This window comes from Tauraco erythrolophus, chromosome 25 (genome assembly GCF_009769465.1).
Source record: "Tauraco erythrolophus isolate bTauEry1 chromosome 25, bTauEry1.pri, whole genome shotgun sequence".
Classification (NCBI taxonomy): Eukaryota; Metazoa; Chordata; class Aves; order Musophagiformes; family Musophagidae; genus Tauraco; species Tauraco erythrolophus.
Genome location: NC_141489.1, coordinates 1,394,390 through 1,413,246, shown reverse-complemented (window position 1 = coordinate 1,413,246; position 18,857 = coordinate 1,394,390). Strand labels below are relative to the sequence as shown.

General features: G+C 69.1%; 2 protein-coding genes across 5 annotated transcripts; one reads left to right on the top strand and one right to left on the bottom strand.

The window, feature by feature from the left end:
- Positions 1–384: 384 nt before the first annotated feature.
- NEUROD2 (neuronal differentiation 2) lies at positions 385–6,147 on the bottom strand. 2 transcript variants are annotated; one of them, XM_086626608.1, is made up of 2 exons: positions 6,118–6,147; positions 385–1,266 (listed from the first exon to the last, which is right to left on the bottom strand). In XM_086626608.1, exon 2 carries the CDS (start codon positions 1,180–1,182, stop codon positions 385–387), a length of 798 nt encoding a protein of 265 aa, XP_086482734.1. In that variant the 5' UTR covers positions 1,183–1,266; positions 6,118–6,147. The 2 variants fall into 2 exon arrangements, with proteins under 2 accessions (XP_086482734.1, XP_086482733.1); XM_086626607.1 differs by lacking the exon at positions 6,118–6,147 and having other exon boundaries at positions 385–1,461.
- An 8,471-nt stretch (positions 6,148–14,618) lies between these two features.
- PPP1R1B (protein phosphatase 1 regulatory inhibitor subunit 1B) lies at positions 14,619–18,398 on the top strand. 3 transcript variants are annotated; one of them, XM_086626676.1, is made up of 8 exons: positions 14,619–14,699; positions 15,689–15,749; positions 16,246–16,268; positions 16,747–16,822; positions 17,003–17,127; positions 17,473–17,650; positions 18,072–18,221; positions 18,310–18,398. In XM_086626676.1, the coding sequence occupies exons 1-8, from the start codon at positions 14,619–14,621 to the stop codon at positions 18,396–18,398; spliced, it is 783 nt and encodes a 260-aa protein (XP_086482802.1). The 3 variants fall into 3 exon arrangements, with proteins under 3 accessions (XP_086482802.1, XP_086482804.1, XP_086482803.1); XM_086626678.1 differs by having other exon boundaries at positions 17,003–17,131; positions 17,582–17,650; XM_086626677.1 differs by having other exon boundaries at positions 17,003–17,131; positions 17,579–17,650.
- The last annotated feature ends 459 nt before the right edge of the window (positions 18,399–18,857 follow it).

The following is an 18,857-nucleotide window of genomic DNA, read 5'->3' as shown; positions in this document are numbered from 1 at the left end:
AATAATAATAATAATAATAATAATAATACTATCTAAAATAAAAAATGACGACTAGCTAAATAATAAATAATAATTATAATTTAAGGAAAAGGGGAAATCCTCCCAAAAAAGCACTTTGTCCCCACGGGGCGCGGGGACCCGCCGCCGGGGCCGGGTCCCCATATTGCACCAAAGCCCACGGCGGAGCCCCGGGGGCCGGTCCGCGGGGCCGCCGCGGGTGCGTGTGTGTGTGCGTGTGTGTGTGTGTGTGTCCGTCCGTCCGTCCCGCTGTCTCGGGGCCGGGGCGGCCGGGCGGGGAGGGGGCTCGGGGGTGGGATGGGGTGAGTGGTGGGGTGGGATGGGATGGGATGGGATGGGATGGGATGGGATGGGATGGGGGGGGGGTCAGTTGTGGAAGAAGGCGTTGAGCTCCTCGTACATGGGGCCCCGCTCGTGCGGGAGGTGCATGTCGTAGGGGAAGATGTTCTCGGAGTGGACCCCCCCGCGCATCCCCGCCGAACCGAAGACCAGGTTGTGGCCGGCGGGCCGGGAGCCGGGCAGCGCCGAGTAGTGCATAGAGTAGTGATAGCTTTTGTCGTGGTCGGGGGAAGAAGAGTCCTGCTTGAGGGAGAAGTTGCCGTTGATGCAGAGCGGGGGGCTGAGCCCCCCGTCGTACTCCGAGCTGTTGTAGTCGGGGGACGCGTTGCCGTAGAGGCTCTCGTAGGCGGAGGCGCAGTAGCTGTGTGTCCTCAGCCCGTGCGAGCCGGGGCCGGCGGCGGGCGGGCACTGCGCCGCGGCCAGCCGCGAGCAGGGGTAGGGGTAGGGGTGCACGGCGAAGGAGGCGTTGGGGCCGTGGAAACGCCCCCCGTCCTGGCCCTGCTCCGTAAGGAAATTGCGGGAGTTGAGCTGCAGGCAGCCGGCCACCAGGTTGGTGGTGGGCTGCGACAGCCCCTTGCACAGAGTCTGCACGTAGGAAACCAGGTCGGGCCGCTTGCCCGAGCGCAGGATCTCGGAGAGCGCCCAGATGTAGTTCTTGGCCAAGCGGAGGGTCTCGATTTTGGAGAGCTTCTGGGTTTTGGAGTAGCAGGGCACCACCTTGCGCAGGTTGTCCAGGGCCGCGTTCAGGTCGTGCATCCGGTTGCGCTCCCGGGCGTTCGCCTTCTGCCGCCGCAGCTTGGAGCGCTCCAGCCGCGCCTTGGTCATCTTGCGCTTCTTGGGGCCGCGCTTCTTGGGCCGCTCGCCCTCCGCCTCCTCCAAGCCTTCCTCCTCCTCCTCCTCCTCCTCCTCGTCCCCGCCTAACTCCCCTTCCTCCTTGCTCTCCCCCAGCGGACCCTCGGGCGGTTCCTCGGGGAGGGCGCAGCCCTTCCCCGCCCGCTCCTCCTTCTCGCTGCGGGCATCCTCCTCCTCGCACTCCTCGGCCCAGCCGGCGAATTTCGGCACTTCGGGGACCAGGCTGGGCTCGCTGAAAAGTCGCGTCAACATGGTGGCTGCAGCGGGGGGCAAAGAGCCAGGCGTTACCGGCGGCCCCGCCGCCTCCCCCGCCCCCCCCCGCCGCCCCCCTCCCCGACCCCAACTCCCCACCGCGCTCCCCGGGAGCGGCTCCGCCGCGCCGGGGGCGGCGAAAACGAATTGGGCGCGGGGTCGCTCGCCGCCGCCGCCCGCCCCGGCCGCCCGACCTCGGGGGCACCGGGGCTCTCTCGGGGCGCGGCGACGACCCCCCCCCCACCCCCGCCCGACGGCTCCTCCGGGCTGCCGGCGGCTGCCGCCCGCGCCTCGTTCCCTCTCTCCTGCGCCCGCCGTTGCGGTCGGTCCCTCCCGCGCCCCCCGCCCCCGCCTCGTCCGGTGCCCTCCGCCTCGGTGCCCCGCGGGCCGGGCCCGCTGCCGCCGGCCCTTCTTTGACGCCTCCAACTTTTCCCCGCCGCGGGCGCGGAGCGGCCCCGGCCGCGGCTCCTCCGGCGCCGTCCCGGGGCCGGAGCGCCGAGGCGCGACCACTGCCCGCCACCCCCCCCCCGCCTCCTCCGTACCCCCTCCGGCCCGGTCAGCCCCGCCCGGGACCCCCCCGCCCCGGGGGTCCCCTCGGCCGCCGGAGCGCGGCCCGTAAAATGCGGCGGCATCAAACGGCGGCGCGGCGGGGGGCGGCGGGGGGTGGCGGGGGGCGGCGGGGGCGGCCGCGGCCGGGGCCCCCCCGGGGGTGCGCGGGGGATCGCGGGCGGCGGCGCTGCCGGGGTCGCCCCCGGGGCCGGCGGGCGCGGCGGGGCCGGGGGCGGCGGGGGGCGCCGCCCGGGGCGGGGGCTGGGGGCGCCGCGGGGGAGCGGGGAGGCGGCTCCGCCGGGTCGGGGCCCCCGGGGGCGGCGGCGCGGCGGCTCCGCGCCGATTTCGTTGATGCCGCTCGGCCGCCGCTGCCCGCTCCGTCCCGCCGGGACCGCGCGGCCCCGGGCGCGCCCAGCCGCGGGGGGAGGGGGGCGGGGGGGGGCCGGGGGGGGCCGAAGCCCCAATAACTCCCCCGGGGGGAGCCCTGGGGAGGGAGGGGGGAAACCCCATCGGTGGGGCCGGCGGAGAGCGAGAGAACCGAGGGCCGGGGGAGAACGAAAGACGGGGGGAAAAAAGGGCGAGACGTGGCGGAGAAACAAATTCAACATGGAAGTTGCTTTTTCTCCATTCAAGTTTCCTCCGCTGCCCTCCCAGCCCTCCACTTCTTACATAACTCACCTTCGGGCGGACCGCAGGAATTCTTATTTCATTGTTCCCAGCATCTTCTGGGACCGGGACGCGGCTCCTTGAGGTGCTCCAGCCTCCTGCAGTCCTCTATCCAAAAGGAGGCGAGAGTGGCATCTCTACCCAGCAAAGGGGGTACCAGCTCTGCTGCCAGTGCCATATGGTTGGCACGTCATGCGCGAGAGCTATCACATGAGAGCTAATGATTGACATGCGCTTGCATTCAGGGAGATTTGTCTCTCTGGGGAAGGAGGACTCGCCATCTGTCACTCTGTACTCAAAAAAAAAAAAAAAAGAAAAAACCAAAAAAAAAAAAAAAACCTCTTCCAAATCTACAGCTCTGCCTACACGCCGCAAAATGAGACCCGGGCGAGATGCAGGCGATGGCGGGGCCGGGCTGAACAATGGAGCCAGCGGCAGGGTGGCGAGGGAGCCCGGCCATCCCGGCTGGGCCGAGCGTGGCAGGGGCAGCCGGTGGGCACCGGGGTGAGGGGGGAGACGCCGCGGGGACCCTCGCCCGGGAGCTGGCATCTGCGGCTCGCTGCAAAATACCGCGGCGGCTCGCCCAGGTCCATCCCCACCCTCAGCCACCAGCTGAACAGCGATGGCTGCGGTGCCGAGGGCCTGGCATGGGCTGGGGGCTGCAGCCAGGCAGGGCCCAGAGGAGGTGGTGGTGGTGGCGGTGGCCGGTTCGGCCGTGCTGGCGTGGGCAGGGGGCTGCCGGTGCGGGCACCGGGAGAGCCGGTGGCTGTGGGGCCGTGGGTAACCATGCGGATGGCACGCGGCCGCCTCCGGCTGCCCACGGCCTCACAGCCCCGGCCAGCACCCCCTTGGCCGCACGGTCACGCAGGTCTCTCTCTGCAACCCTGTGGCACAGCCCGGCGTGCTCAGACGCAGCCGGCCTTCAGCACACACCTACGTGTACACACACACACACACTCGCACTTGCACACGCGTGCACACGCACACCCTCCCTGATGCCCACAGGGTCCAAGCCCCGCAAGGACATGGGTCCCATGATGGTGGTGGTGAAGGTCTGCCGGGCACCTTCTCGCCTGCCGCGGCCCCGCTCCCAGCCTGGCAGTGCCCCGGCACCCCTCAGCCCCGGCTCCAGCCCACCCACAGCGCGTGTGCAGCCAGGAATCGGTGCTGCCATTTCCCCTGTGCCTGCAAACCATGGCAGGCAGCAGCGGGGCTGGGGAGCCCGTAACGGGCACGTTGTGTCCCCGGGAGCCAGATCCCGTCACCTGGTGCCCTGCTCCTGGCTGTGGCCATGGAATGTCCCCGAGCCCTGGATCCCTTCTGTCCTCATGAGCCCAGGGGTGCCAGGGCTGGCCTGGCTCGAGGGGTGCAGGGAGGGGAAGGGGCAGCGGGTGCTACGCACCAGCACGTGCTGGCCATGCACCGCAGGCAAGGCTGGCACGGCCACGGCGTGTGCACAGCACGGACACGGTGGCAGTGATGGCCGGGGCTGTGCCCACACAGACAAAGGGCTGGCCGTGCCCGGCTACCGGGTCTGTGCCAGCGGTGGCGGTGGTGCCCATTCCCCCGGTGCAGGTGCCGGGGCTGGCACGTGACAGAGAGGCCTCCACCGGTGGCAAGCGTCCCCCCCGCATGCTCCCGCTGCCGAACCCTCCGACTGTCACTCATGGCTGCGACCGAGCAGATGGCACCTGGGCTGGAGCCGGCCCGTGGGGAGGCAGGGCCCGCTCTGGCCATGCCAGTGCTGGTGCCTTACCGATTCCTGGGCAGCCTCCCGGCTCATCGCAGCCCTTCCCGGCAGGACCATTCAGCTCCCTCTCTTGTTGCTGTCTCCATTTTCCAGACGGGTGCCGGGCAGGCATCACCGTGCCCTGGGATCCCACCCTCACTCGGTGCCTGCGGCACGCTGGTGCTGCCCATTCCTGCCAGCTCTGGGTAAGTCCCTGCTCTGCCAACCCCGGTTCACAGGCCAGGGGACCCCCAGCCCTCGGCGGGTGGCACAGCCCTGCTCCAGCCCACCTGCACCCCTGGTGTGAGGGCAGCAAAGCCAGCGGTGCCCGACTCCCGGTGCTGGGCTCCCAGCCGTTGGGCTGCCCGAGGCCCAGGAGATGCCACAGTGCGAGAGGCCCATGTGGGGACAGGGATGGGGACAGGGGGATGCCATGAACCCCTGGCCCGGCGCATCGGTTACAGCCTAATTAGCAGCCGGCGAGCAGTGAGGGTGGGCGCTGGCGTGAGCCTCATCAGCATGCACAGCACTTGGAGGGAGAAGAAAGTGGAGACATGAAACGGGGAGAGGAGATGAAAGGGGAGCAGGGAGATGAAAACCCAAACCGCCGCATTGTGCCGGCACGGTGCTGGGGGCCCTCGGCCAGCCTGTGCCGGGACACGACCCGCGGTGCGGGTGGATGGATCCCGGTGCTGTCCCTGTGCCGTTCCGTCCGCCGTGGCTGGTGATGGCACAGAGCACAGTGGGGCAGCCCTGTCCTGGTCCCTGGGTGCCTTTTGGGGGTTCATCCAGGATGGTGAGTGAGGGTCCCAGTATCGCGGTGCGGGGGCTGTATGAGCAGGATCCGTCCCCCGGGGAGCTGGGGCTGCCCTGGGTGGCAGGAGGAGGCAAGGTCGGGGTGAAGCCAGGACGAGGCAGGGCTGGTGGCTGGTGCTCTGGGGGCAGGGGGCTCAGGGGGGCTCTCCTGCCCCAGGAGGTGGGGTCTGGGGGAGCTGGGCCTCGTGACCCTGGAGCTCTGGTCCCCATCCCGCTGCTGCTCCCCATGTGCAGGGAGCAGCTCTCCTGCACCTTTGCCAGGTCCCCTGGGGGAGTCTTGCTGCCCAGTGGGCACAGCAGGGCGTTCAGCTGGTGCACGGAGCTCTTTCCTCCTCCAAAATTCCTCCTCTGTGTCCCATCCCCTCCCTCCGGCAAGAAGGCTCTGGATGGGGACGGGGACCCTGCCTGGAGCAGTGACGGCTCCATCCCGGAGGTAGGTGCAGGGAGACACGTGGCATCCAGAGGGACACAGCGGTGCTGGGCACTGGGGGGTGCTGGGACCCGGCTGGGAGCCAGCTGGGCCCGGGGCGCCTCTCGGGGACCTCACATGAGGCGAGTTTGCCGGGGCTCAGCCGGCTGCCGCATCCCCAGCGTGGGGCTGGCGCACGGCACCGCAGCCGGCTGCCTCGGCGAGGCCACCGTGTTCCTCTTCGACGTGGGATGGGGGCACCCGAGCTGGCCCCTGCGCTGGCGGGGTCCCGGTCCCCCCTTGGCAGGGTCAAACCATCCAGGGCCGGAGCAGAGGAGCCAGCTCCGGCATCTCCCGGTGCGTGGTGGCGGGGGGAGGCGGGGGCCGCGCTGCCAGATGGAGCCGGCTCCGTGCTGCAATATTTCTGGGAGGTGAAGGCTGGGAGAGATGGATGCGGTAACGCGCGGCGGAGCCACCGCCGGGGAATGGCAGCCGAGGGGAGGAGAGCGCTGGGAGCGGGAGCCAAGCCTGTCCCTGTCCCTGTCCCTGTCCCCATCCCTGTCCCTGTCCCCTCTGCCTTCGGGGACGAAGTGGCCCTGGGCCAGGTCCCTGGAGTCGCTCTCCCTCTTGGCACCCATCCCTGGGCATCTGCCAGTCACCGGGTGAGCAGGGCCCCATCTATGGGTGGGAGTCTCTGGAGGATGGGGGTGTGGGTGCCCTGCCCGTCCCCGTGTCCCTGAAGGTCCCATCGCAGGGTCACGGGTGGGTTGGGGAGCCTGGGAGGAGGAAGCTGATGAAGGAGAGAAACTGAGGCACGGAGGGAGGAAAGGGGTGGGTGGTCCTGACTCATTTGGGGCCGGGGGCTTCCAGCGAATCCTCCCTTCTTGTGCCGGAGGGGGACAGGGCGATGTTGTGCCAGCCCTGGCGCTGCAGTGCTGATGCCAAAATGGAATCCTGCCCCTGGGGTAGCCGGACCCCTTGCCCACCCCCCACCCAGTGCCACTCGCGGGCTGAGGACTCATCAAGCACTTTTTAACACACATGTGGTTAATTGGGCAAACGATGCCCTGGGAATTAATTGTCCAGTGGGAAACTGCCGGAGTGGCGGCTGCATGTGGGGCTGGAGACGGGGGGGTCTCGGGGCAGGAGGACCGGTGGCCCCAGGGGACTCGTCCCCCCTCTCCATCCTTCTTCGTCACCGGTGGTCGCTGCGTGTGCCCCTGCGGGGGTCAGATGCTCTGGGGACACTGGGGGGACACTGGGGGGACTGGGACACAGGACCTCAGCCCAGGATCCAGGGCCGGAGGGGGCTGCCATTGTGCCATCAGCGGAGCTGGCTGCTGGTGAGGTAATAAGGTCCCCTTGGTGAGGTCACAGTGGGCTATGACATCACAACCACCGGACTGTGATGTCACAAGAGCCCAGGCGTGGACAGAAGACCCTCTATGGCCACAGCGTCACCCCCATGTCTGCCCTGGCCGGATTGGGGGGCACACAGGGGGCCGGCGCGCAGCCTGGCGGTGCCACCAGTGTGGGCATGGTGCGGCGCGGATGAACGAGCGCTGCTGGCACCGGCCCCCGGCCCCCCCGCGGCAGATGGCATCCGCTTGGGCCCGTTTCAGGGAGCCAGTGGGGCACACTGGTGGGGGGACGCGGTGTGCGGGGGCGGCAGCGGCTGCCTGCAGCCACGTCCCCCTCCATCACCCTCCCACCCCGCTCGCCTGCACCCCTCTGCGCTGGTGTCCCCAAAAGAGGGGGGAGGTGGTTGGTGGTCCCCCCAGAAACGCACCTAGTGTTGTTGGGCCCCAGCGGTGCAGGTGGGCACAGCAGACACGGGTGAGGGGGCACCCGGGTGGCACCAGGGACAAAGGCAAAAGGCCAGATTTGGGGCTGGGGGTACCAGACCCCCGCGCTGGGAGGGCCTTGGGCCCCCAACCCATGGGGGCTGATCCAGCCTGGTGCTGCCATCGCGGGGCTCGGCTGTCCCTGGCACTGGGGGGACCCCCTGGCACCGGGCACTCTGGGGCCCTCGCCCCCATCGCAGGGTGCTCTGGGGTCTCCATCCCCAGGGACATCAGGGACCCGATCCCGCATCCCGGGTGACTTGGGGGACCCCCAGCCCGGGGAGCAGCACCCCCACCCCAGCACTGGGACGGGGGGCCGGCAGGGAGTGGATTTGGGGAGATGGTGGGGGGGGAAGTCTCCATGGCGACAGGGCGCCGATGACGACAGTCGCCATGGCGAGGCTGCGTGGCCCGGCCCGTTGCCATGGCGACGCGCCTGGCACGGCGAGTCGCCATGGAGATGGCCGAGGGATGGAGCGGTCCCACGGCGGGGGCCCAGGGCCAGGCTGGGGCTTGGGGGGGGTTGTCCCCGGGCCCGAACTACCCCCCCATCACCCCCCTGCACCCACACGCGGGGCCTCGCGCCCTCCCACCGCGCGCCCGCTGCCGCCGCGTGCCCGGTGCCGCCGCGTGCCGCCGCGTGCCGCCGCCGCCGCCCGGGTTCATTTGCACGAGGCTTTTCCACTCCAGTTCACACCACCATCTGACGAGCCCAACTTCTCATTTTCAGAGTAATCACTCCACTGCACTAATTGCACATGCAAATATGCAAATTCGTATTAATTAATTACTATACTAATTAGTTCTGTGGTATTTGCGAGTAATAAATCATTCGGAGGGAGCGGGAAGCTGGAGACCTGGCCCATTTACACTTCGCATAAAATTTTAATAGGCGCTCCGGCTGATCCGGGACAGCCGCGCCGCGCCGCGCTTAAAGGCGCAGAGCCGGCCTGGCACCGCCTGGCACCGCCTGGCCACGCTGCCCGGCTCGGGGGGCACCAGCACCCCCGGCCCCGCTGGGTGGGAGGCGACGGGGAGATGGAGGATAGGGAGGGAGAAGGGGAAATTAAGGAAAAGGCGATGGGGATGTGGGGGGTTTGGGGGTGCAGGGTTGGTTGCCAGGGGTGGCACGGTGGCTCCGTGCCCGGTGGCTGCGGTAGCCCTGGAAATCTCCTCCTGGGGAAACTGAGGCACAAAGTGGGGTCTCCCCCGGGGAGTGGGTGCTCGGCGCTCCCCAGGCACTTGCCCAGGAGGTGTCCTGGGAGGGATGGGGGTGCCAGACAGGGGGGTCCCCCCACTCTGTAGCTGCTTCTGCCAACCACTACCACCACACCGGCACCGGCACGGCGACTGCGCCAGCGCCGCCGCCGCGCCAGCACCGCGCAGCCGCTCCCCACCGCCACCTTGGGGGATTTTGCAAGCCTTTAATTGTCGTAAGCACAGATTAATTAAGCAGCGATAAACACAAACCCATGCATTATTGATGAATCGGGGTGAGGCCAGGTTGGTGCAAACGTTGTAATTAAATATAAACCTCAAGCTGCCCATTGTTAACAGACAAATTACATTACTATTGCGACACGTGTCGGGGCGCGCGTGCCCGGGAAGGGGCTCGTGCCCGGGCACCGCGACCCCGCTGCCCGCCCCGACCCCGCCAAGGGGGAGGTGGGAGTTTGGGGGGGGAGCAGGAGTGGGGACCCCCAGCCCCTTCGCTGCGGCTCACCCTGGTTTCACCGCGGTGGTGCCACGCGGAGGATGTGCCACGCTGAGTATGGCACAGGCCACGGGACGTGGCACCAGCCCCGTGGGGACAGCAGCTCCCAGGGAGGGACAGGGAGTGCCCGCTCAGTGCTTGGCCCGGCTGGGGGACACACACACACGCACAGGCACCTTGCACGCTCCTGAGCATGGACACACGCGTGCACATATGTGCACACACACGTCTGTGCACACACACACTTCCCTGGCACACACCTATGCACATCCTTGGCACATGCACACATACACATGCACACACACGCATGCACACACACGCGTGCCCACACATGCACATCCTCGGTGCACACACATGCACACACATAAACATGCCTACACATGCACATCGCTGGCACACACGTGCATGCACATGCACACACACTCCTGTACACACGTGCACAGCCCTGGCACACACACACACACCTGTGCACACACGTGCACAGACCTGGCACATGCATGCACATCAACACGCACACACACAGCCCTGGCACACGCATGCACACACACACACGTGCCTGTGCACACACGTGCACAGCCCTGGCACACACATGCACACACACACAGATACCTGTGCACACACGTGCACAGCCCTGGCACACACACACACACGCCTATGCACATGTGCACAGCTCTGGCACACACATGCACCCACCCCCAGGCTCCCCCCCCAGCCCCAGCTCCCACCACACCAGCACCCACCCAACCGCCCCCCAAAGCAGGGCAGCCCCCCCACCTGCGGGGCCCCACATCCCCCCCTGCACCGTCCTAGCCCTCACCCGGGCACCCTCCCTGGCCAGGCCCCACTCACCCACAGGTCCCTCCCGTATGGATTTGCACTCTGCCGGGACCCCCCATGCTGGGCGCTGTGGCTGTGCCACCCTCCCTGTGGGCACCGGGGCCTCCCTGGCAAACCCTGACCCTCTGGGCAGCTGCATCCCCCTGGGACCCCAGAGACCCCCCCCGGGATGGGTGACAGTGACACCAGGGGGCAGGGGGAGCCCGGCTGGCTGCGTGTCCCCCACTCCCCGCACACCCCTTGCCAGGGTGGGGGAGGGCGTTGGCAGCTGGTAGCTATTTATTAACCAGTCATGGTTAAATTGGTTTATAAATTAACAGATGTTTTAACTTTATTCTTTCTTCTGGGAATGGAGGCAGCAAACTGGTCTGTGCTGGCGGCCGGGCCCCCTCCCCGCGAGGGTCTCGTCGATGGGGACAGGGTGGGGGGAGCGGGGCTGGCAGCCCCCGCATCAGCCCCCCCCCCCCAGCAGGGCACCATGGGGGGCACCGGGACAGGCTTTTGGGTCCCCTGGGGTCACATCTCCTGGGGGAATGTGGTGGCTCCGGCTATGGAGGGCACATGCTACAGGTGGGTAAACTGAGGCACGGCCACCACTGACATCCCCCAGCAAGAGGAGACCCCCAGGCTGCCTCTCCTGGTCCCACCACTGCACCCCCTCCAGCCTTGCACACCCCCACATCCTCCCCAGGGTTTTAACCCTTCAGACCCTCCAGGGGCTGGCACACACCGGCATCAGGCTCCATGTACACAGACCCCCTCATGCCAGCGCATCCCCCTGCCCAGGTGGGTGCCCACCCTGGGGGTTCCAAGCGAGATGCCCACCCTGGGGGTGTTGTCCCAGGACCCCCCCAGTGACCCCAGCCCCAGTCGCAGCCCCCTGTCCCAGCCTGGCCGGGAGCACTCTGGGGCGTGGGTGCGAGGCTTGGCGTGGGCCGGCAGCCAGCGGCTGCCAACCGGGATGGCTCCAGACACGGCTCCTCTCCGGCCGCCCCATGCCAAAGCCCTTGAACCTGTGCCCAGGCCTGTGTTCACTGCGTGGTTCTGCCAGCACCGGGGTGGCCATGCCAGCCTGGCCATGCCAGCGTTGGGCACTGCCATGCCAGCGTCGGGCACTGCCATGCCAGCCGCATCCGGGATGACATCTGCCAGCAGCGTGCTGCAGCGCCGACGGGCATGGCCGGGCTGGCGAGGGCACCAAGACCAGGCCCAGACCAGGGGAACATGGGGACACAGCCCCCTGCCCACCCTGCTAGGGTGCAGGGATGGGGTCCCTCCTCCCTATCCTGCCGGGATACGGGGAGACGTGCCCTCCTCGCATCGGGGTTGCAGCCCCCACATCTTTCCAGGGATTTGGGGTTGCAGCCCCCCGCCCCGTCATGCTGGGGTTGGAGCCCCCTCCATCGTGCTGAGGACATGGGATTGCAGCCCCCCCCCGTGGTGGTGGGGATTTGAGGTTGCAGCCCCCCAGTTCTATCAGCACTGCTCGCTGCCTCAGTTTCCCCATCGCACAGAGGGGCATTGCTCCGAGCAGCGACGCTGGCAGCGAGGCAGTGGGGTGTCACGGGGGGGATGGCCAGGTCCCCAGCCCCCCCCTCCCACCCCCCCCAGCCCCATTTGGGGAGGGGGCTGCCTCCACGTCCCCTCTGCAGCACCCCAGGCTTCTCGTTGGGGGGAGCTCCCAGCAGGGAAAGGGTTAAGGCCCCCCCGCCTCCCCCCGCCCGCCGCCCCCTCCTGCTCCCACGGCTGCTCCCACGCGTGTTCCCACTCCCGGCACCTCCCCTGCTCCCGGGGGAGCTCCGGGCCCCCCCGCCGCCCCTGCTGCAGCTCCGGGTGGGGGGGAACCTGTGCCCGGGGGCTGCACCCACCGTGTGGGTCCTGGGGTGCGGGGGGGGGGTCCCGGGGTGCGGGGGGGGGTCCCGGGGTGCACAACCCGAGGGGAGCTGGGAGGGATCCCGGGAGCGGGGGGATCCCAGGAGGGACCCCCTGGGCACCCCTCCTCGCAGGGCTGGGGAGGGCTACGCAGGGCGAGGGGCACCGGGGGGTCCCTGGCACCCACTGACACCCCCCGCCCGAGCCCCACCCACCCAATAGCCCCGCCCATTCCACCGCCCAGGCCCCGCCCCCCACCCTCTACACTCACCTTTTGGACCGGGCAGTCGGCATCCCGATGTCCTCTTGTCCCCATGGTGCCCTGTCCCCATGGCACCCCATCCCCATGGCCCCCCATCCCCCTGGCACCCTGTCCCCACGATGCCCCGTCCCTACTGCCCCCCTCCCAGTGCTCCCCCATCCCCACATCCCCTGTGCCCCCATCCTTGACGCCCCAGCCCCGCAGCCCCCTGCCCCTCTGACACTATGTGTCCCCACCATGCCCGGGCACCGGTGAGGAGTGGGAGCCTTCGCCAGCTCCTTGCTGGTGCCCACTGGCAGGGGGCGAGGCGGCGAGTGCCGCTTCCCCGAACCCGCTGCTATTTTTATTCTCGCTGCAGGAGGATTTGCTGCTGCGTGGAGCTGCAGCCCCCGCCGCGTGGCACGGGGATGGGCACGGCACGGGTACGGCACAAGCACCGGTGGCTCTGCCCTGGTGCACCATGGAATAGCCCAGATGCCCATGGTGCCATGATGAAGTTGACCTGGTGAGGAGTGAGGTCGTGTGTGGCACGTGTGTGCCAGGAGCTGCGTGGCACAGAGGGGGCTCGGGCACCACGTCTCCTCCCCAGCCCGAGCTGCGGGTGCCAGGCTGCGTGGGCATGGGCGCGGGCGGCGCGTGCCGATCCCGGGGGGCTGCGGGTGCTGCTGCAGCGCGGGGAGGGGAGGGGGCCCGGCCACCCCCTCGCACGGCGCCTTCGCGGGCGGAAGGAACGGGAATGGCAGCGGGAAGGAGCCCGAGAACCTGTTGCCATAACAACTCGGGTCCCGCACTGGGATGGGGACCAGGACAACGCTCAGAGCCCGGCATGGCAACCCCGGCACTGGGCCAGCCTGGGCACGGGGTAACAGAGGGACCCCTCATGCCATCACCTCTGGCTTGGCATCGCAGTCCCCTCTACAGGGCCACGGGCTCGTGCCCATCCCTGAGCTGTTCCCACCCGGGGCGGGCACTGCCACATGGAACCGTGCTGTGCCGCAGGGCCAAGGTTGGCTCAGCAGAGTCCGGCTTTGCCACGCTTTGCCATGTAGAGCCTGGCTTTGCCACGCTTTGCCGAGCTCTGCCACGCTTTGCCATGCAGAGTTGAGCTTTGCCACGCTTTGCCGTGCTAAGCCGAGCTTTGCCGCGCAGAGCCGGGCTTTGCCGTGCTTTGCTGGGCGGGTGGGAGGCTGGTCCATGGCACGGTGCCACTCGGGTAAATATTTTGCTGGAGCGGCGGCTGCTGGCCCGCGGCCACCTGCAGCCGTTGGAGCACCGGGAGATCCGGGGGCCGGAGCCAGCTCCCGGCTCCCCCTTCCTCGTTCCTCCTCAGCGGCGGCTTCATCAGCCCCGACACCACTGGCACCACCCGGGCCCTGTCCCTCGGCCAGGGCACCCACGTGGGGACGGATGCCATTGCTCCGGCTGCCAGTGACCCCGCTGTCCCGCTGTATGGGGACCCCCTGGCTGTCCCCCACCGGTGGCACCGGGAGAGGTGCCCTCGATGCCCGGGTCCCTCCTGGCAGGGCCACGGCAGAGCCCGGCATGTGCAGCACCGGCCACCAGTGCCGATCGGTGCCCGGGCTGGGGGCTGTGCCAGGAGTGCCGAGGCATTGCTTCCCCGGGGAGAAACTTTGGGTTTGGTGGAATTTTCCACCAGGAAAACCACCAAGAGCCCGGGCAGAGCCGGAGCAGCCAGGCACAGTCTGGGCAAGGGCACAGTCCTTTGCCTCTGGCACACCCCGGTGTCCCCGGTGCTGTGGCTGGTGGCGGTGGGGGAGCCCTGGCACACGGGTGATGGGATATTTCGGGGGTCCTGTGTCCCCACAATGTCCCCTGGCCACATTCCCCAGTGGATCCGGCTCCCGAAGGAGCTGTGGGGTGGGAGCAGGGCGTCCGTGGGGCACAGAACAACCAGGGGGATTTTCCTGCTGCGCCTTTGGGGGTGAGAGTGCCCCTGTCCCCTGTCCCCTGTCCCTGTCCCTGTCCTCTATCCCCTGCCTGCAGCTCTGTGGGGAAACTGAGGCACAAGCTATAGGGATTCCCATGGAGACACCTGTTCCCCGTCCCACCTGGCCACTGTGATCAGGGGACACCCCCCCGGCAGAGAAAGGGTTAAGACCCCCCCCCAGCTTGGCTGAACCCCCTCGGGGGCTCCCCAAAGGCTCATTCCCACGGCCTCAGCCCCCCTGCCCGGGGCGGAGAGGGAAGGGGGGGGGTGGGATGAATAATTCAACGCCTGGTAGGAGACGTGTCCTCCCTCCCTCTCCTTCCTCCTCCTCCTCCTCCTCCTCACCGGCTCTGCCTTCTCCACCTCCCGCCGCTCTCAGTCCTCACCGTACCGAGCCCCGGGTGCTACCGAACTCCGCTCGGCACCGGTGCCAAAGGACCCCCACCCCACCCCACCCACCCCACCCAATTCCCGCCACCCCGGCAGCTCCGGTCAACGCACGGTCAAGGCCATGGACCCCAAGGACCGTAAGAAGATCCAGTTCTCGGTGCCGGCACCCCCAAGTCAGCTGGACCCCCGCGCCGTCGAGATGGTGAGGGTGGATATTGGGGTGCGGGGCCACGTCGGGGGTCCCCGGTCGACCACGAGGTCACCGGCAGCGCTTGGCGCTGCCGGTGACCTCGTGGTCGACCGGGGACCCCCGACGTGGCCAGGAGGGATGGTGGGGACACACAGAGGAGAACCCCAAGTTGCCGGTGTGAACTGGGAGGGATGGGGACAGAGCGGGACAGGAGGGATGGGAGCGGGAGAGTGGGACAAGGGGGGACTGGAGGGGACAGGAGGGATGGAGGGGACAAGAGTGGGTGGGGGGACAGGATGGGCACAGGAGGGGACAGGAGGGAAGGGAAGGGATGGGATGGAAGGGACAGGAGGGGAGAGGAGTGGGACAGGAGTGGGACAGGAGGGAAGGGAAAGATCGAGGGGACAGGATGGGGACAGGGATGGGACAGGAGGGGACAGGAGGGAGGGGAAGGGATGGGATGGAAGGGACAGGATGGGGACAGGAGGGGAGTGGGACAGGAGGGAAGGGAAAGATCGAGTGGACAGGATGGGGACAGGGATGGGACAAGAGGGGACAGGGATGGGACAGGAGGGGACAGGGATGGGACAGGACACGGTGCAGCCACCCCCAGCTGCTTGTGCCCAGCCCGAGGGGACACTCCCAGCACACACTGGACCCAGCACCCCCACGGAGGGGCCAGGCAGGAGCTGGGGCTCCCGTGGGACTGGGAGAGACTGGGGACACCATGGGGACCCCGGGACGGGGCACTGCGCCTTTCAGCTGGCTCAGCAGGGACCCCCACCCTGGGGACCCCGTCCCCTGCTCCCCGCTGGCAGCCCCAGGCTGGGTGCTCCCCCCGGTGCCGGGTGGGTGCGCGACCCCGCACGCGCCCCGCTTGCACCTGCGCTCACCCGCACGCACACACTCACACGTGTGCACAGGGTCTCGGTCCTGGGGCGCAGGGCAGGGGACAGGGGACCCCGGGCGTCCCCGGCCGGTGACACCCCGCTGTGCCCCAGATCCGCCGGCGGAGGCCCACGCCGGCCATGCTCTTCCAGCTCTCCGAGCACTCGTCGCCAGGTGAGCGGGGCAGGGACTGGTGTGGGACACCGGGCAGGGGTGGACGTGGTGGCAGGGGACGTCTGGGCCAGGGATGGGAATGTGGTGTCACCAATAGGATGGGGTGGCAGAGATGGGATGTGGTGTCCTGCATGGTATGGGATGTCCGGGATGAGACGTGGTGGTGGGGAGGGGACATGGCAGTGGGGTGGGATGCGGTGTCACCCCTGGTATGGGATGTCATGGATGGGACGTGTTGGTGGGGTGGCATGCCCTGTCACCCCTGGTATGGGATGTCATGGATGGGATGTGGTGGTGGGGTGGGGATGGGGTGCCACACACAGGACAGGGTGGCGGGGAGAGGACATGACAGTGGGACAGGACAGGGTGGCAAGTCCCTGGCAGGCAGGGTAACCCCTGGAGCAGGGGTCTGGGGGTGGGCAGGGACCTGCCTGGCTCCAGTAGGTACTGCAGCCCTGTCCCACTCACCCCTCTCTCCCTGGTGCTGCTGACCCAGAGGATGAGTCCCTGCCCTACCAGGTGAGTGGGTGCCGGGACCCCCAGGGAGCCTCTTGCCCGCCCTGCAGCTCCCCGGGCACCGGGGGGGTTATCGGGGCCCAGCCCTGGCACCCGCCGCCCCGTCTCAGCCTGGCCCCGGTGCTTATCGGTTCCATGCCCAGCACGGGCACATGGTGCTGGCGCTGCAGGGACGAGGACGGGGACACGGGGCCAAGCCAGGCTGTGGGGTTGGGCCACGGTGAAACCACCTCGTGACGGTCACGGGGACGCCCCGGGTGCCACCACCCCTGGGTCCCCGACACTGGAGCTCCGTGGCAAGGTCCTCATCCCCAGGGAGGGGTCAGCCTTGGGTCCCCCATTGCAGCGTCCTCACCCCATCGCGAGACCCCCATCACAGCACCCAGCTCCCCAGGGGGTGGCTGACTCCCCCGGGGCCGCGGTGGCCACCCGGTGCGGGGGGACACCGGGACCCCATCCCCGATGCCGTTCCCTCCCGCAGCGCGCCTCCGGCGAGGGCTGCCTGCTTAAACCAAAGAGGACCAACCCGTGTGCCTACACGCCGCCCTCGCTCAAAGGTACTACCTGGCACCCTCTGAATGGGGAAACTGAGGCACGGAGGGGCTGCACGGGGTGCGCTGGGGGCACTCGGGCATGCTGGCCCTCCTATACCTCTCCTGGTGCTGCATGGCTCTGGGGGGAATCCTCAGTGCCCCCAGTGCTCCCAGTGCGGGGTCCTGACACCAGTGCCCCCACAGCGGTGCAGCGCATCGTCCAGTCCCACCTGGAGAGTGGCCTGGCCGGGGGCGACAGCTCCGACGGGGAGGCCGACGACGGGGAGCACGAGCTGGCCCGCGCCTGCGACCCCGACAGTGTCCTCGAGCCTGGTGAGGGGGACGGGGCTGCCCAAGTCTGGGGGACGTGGGGACAGTATTGCTGGAGCCTGGGGGCACATGGGGAGGTGGGCACAGGGTTGCTGGCGCCCAGGGAACATGGGGACAAGGCTGCCGCAGCCGTGGGGACATGAGGATGGGGCTGCTGGAGCCCAGGGGTGCAGGGATGGGCACCACTGTGCCCCCCCAGGCCTTGGGGACGGGGTGGGTGCTCGGGGGGGGACAACAGGCTGGACCTGCTGCCCGCTCGCTCCGGGCTGCGTGGGGGCTGCGGAGGCCACCACGTCCCCCCGCCGGGCAGCATCTCCGTCCCCCGCCGGGGCCGTGCTGACGCCAGCCGGACCCCCGGCCGCTTGGCTGACGTGGCGGTTGCCGGCTCCGACGGTGCCCCGGTGCCACGCGTGCCTTCCTCTGCCCCCGGCTCATCGCTGCCTGCCCGAGAAGCCCCGGGGAGCCAGGCCAGAGCCGAGCGGAGCTTCTTCCCCGCCGGCCCCAGGGCGCACAAGCGGAAAGGTAACGGGATGGCGATGGCGAAGGGATGGGGATGGCGATGGAGGGGGCATGGCGATGGGGATGGTGATGGAGTGGGCATGGGGATGGGGATGGTGATGGAGGGGGCACGGGGATGGGGACAGTGATGGAGGGGGTACGGGGATGAGGATGGTGATGGAGGGGGCACAGGGATGGGGATGTCGATGGAGGGGGCACAGGGATGGGGATGGAGGTGGGTACGGAGATGGCAAGGGGATGGGCACAGCGATGGCAGGGGGACAGGGATGGCGAGGGGACACAGGTGCCCACCTGCCCGCTGTGGCCCCCTCACTGGGGGATGCCGGGTGGGCACTGGGGCTTGGGGACCTGTCCTCCCCATGCTGCAGCGGGGTCACCCCGGAGCCGGGGGGTCCCTGGGGGCCCCCGGCCTGGTTGCCCGCAGGCGGGCAGAAGGTGTCCTTCGCCGGCGGCATGGAGGAGCGCGGGCAGGACCTGAAGTCGCTGACGGTGTCCGAGATCCCCGAGGACCCCGAGGGATCGGAGGGTGACGAGGAGGAGCCGGGCCGGGAGCAGGAGGACAGCGGCACCGGGGGTACGCGGGGCATCGTCCCCCCGGCCCACCCTCGGTGGCTCCGGTGCCGGTGAGCCCCGCGCCTGACCTGCCACCGTTCCGTCCCCAGAGCGGCGACACGTCGGCTTCGCGGAGGTGCCCTCGCGCCCCGTCGGCACCGAGCGCCACTCGCCCACCTTCCCGCTGGGCACCAGTTAGCCGCCACCGGCCACCGGCCACCTGGGCTGCCCCCGGCCACAGCAGCTTCGCCTGTGCCCCCCGCCGCTGCCTGCCCTGCCTGCGCTTCGTGTGCCGTGCCCTGCCCGTGCCATGCTGTGCCATGCCGTGCCACTCCGGTGCCGGGGGTCCCGTGCCCGGGAGCCCCACGGGAGGGGCTGGCGAGGCCTCACGCCCCCCCGGCTGCCGGGGCAGGAGCCGGGCCGGGACCCCCGGGTGCTGGTGGGGTCTGGGCACCCCCGTCCGGCTCCTGCCCCCCCCTCCCCCCAGCCCCCCATCGCGCAGAGCCCCCCGCCCGCAATAAACGGCTGTACAGAACGGCTGGAGCCTGCTGGGGGGGCGGGGGGGCCCTGACCGCGGGCTCTGGGGGGTGACAGCCGGGGGGGGCATGGGGGGGTCTGGGCATCTGTGGGGCGAGGGCGCGGGGCTATGGGGTCAGAC

Excerpts from the sequence above, each read along its gene's own strand:
- NEUROD2 (XM_086626607.1), bottom strand. The coding sequence starts at position 1,461 with ATGTTGACGCGACTTTTCAGCGAGCCCAGCCTGGTCCCCGAAGTGCCG.
- PPP1R1B (XM_086626676.1), top strand. The coding sequence starts at position 14,619 with ATGGACCCCAAGGACCGTAAGAAGATCCAGTTCTCGGTGCCGGCACCC. Across the intron at positions 16,269-16,746 it reads ATGAGTCCCTGCCCTACCAG|CGCGCCTCCGGCGAGGGCTG; the intron begins GTGAGTGGGTGC and ends TCCCTCCCGCAG. Across the intron at positions 17,651-18,071 it reads CAGGGCGCACAAGCGGAAAG|GCGGGCAGAAGGTGTCCTTC; the intron begins GTAACGGGATGG and ends GGTTGCCCGCAG.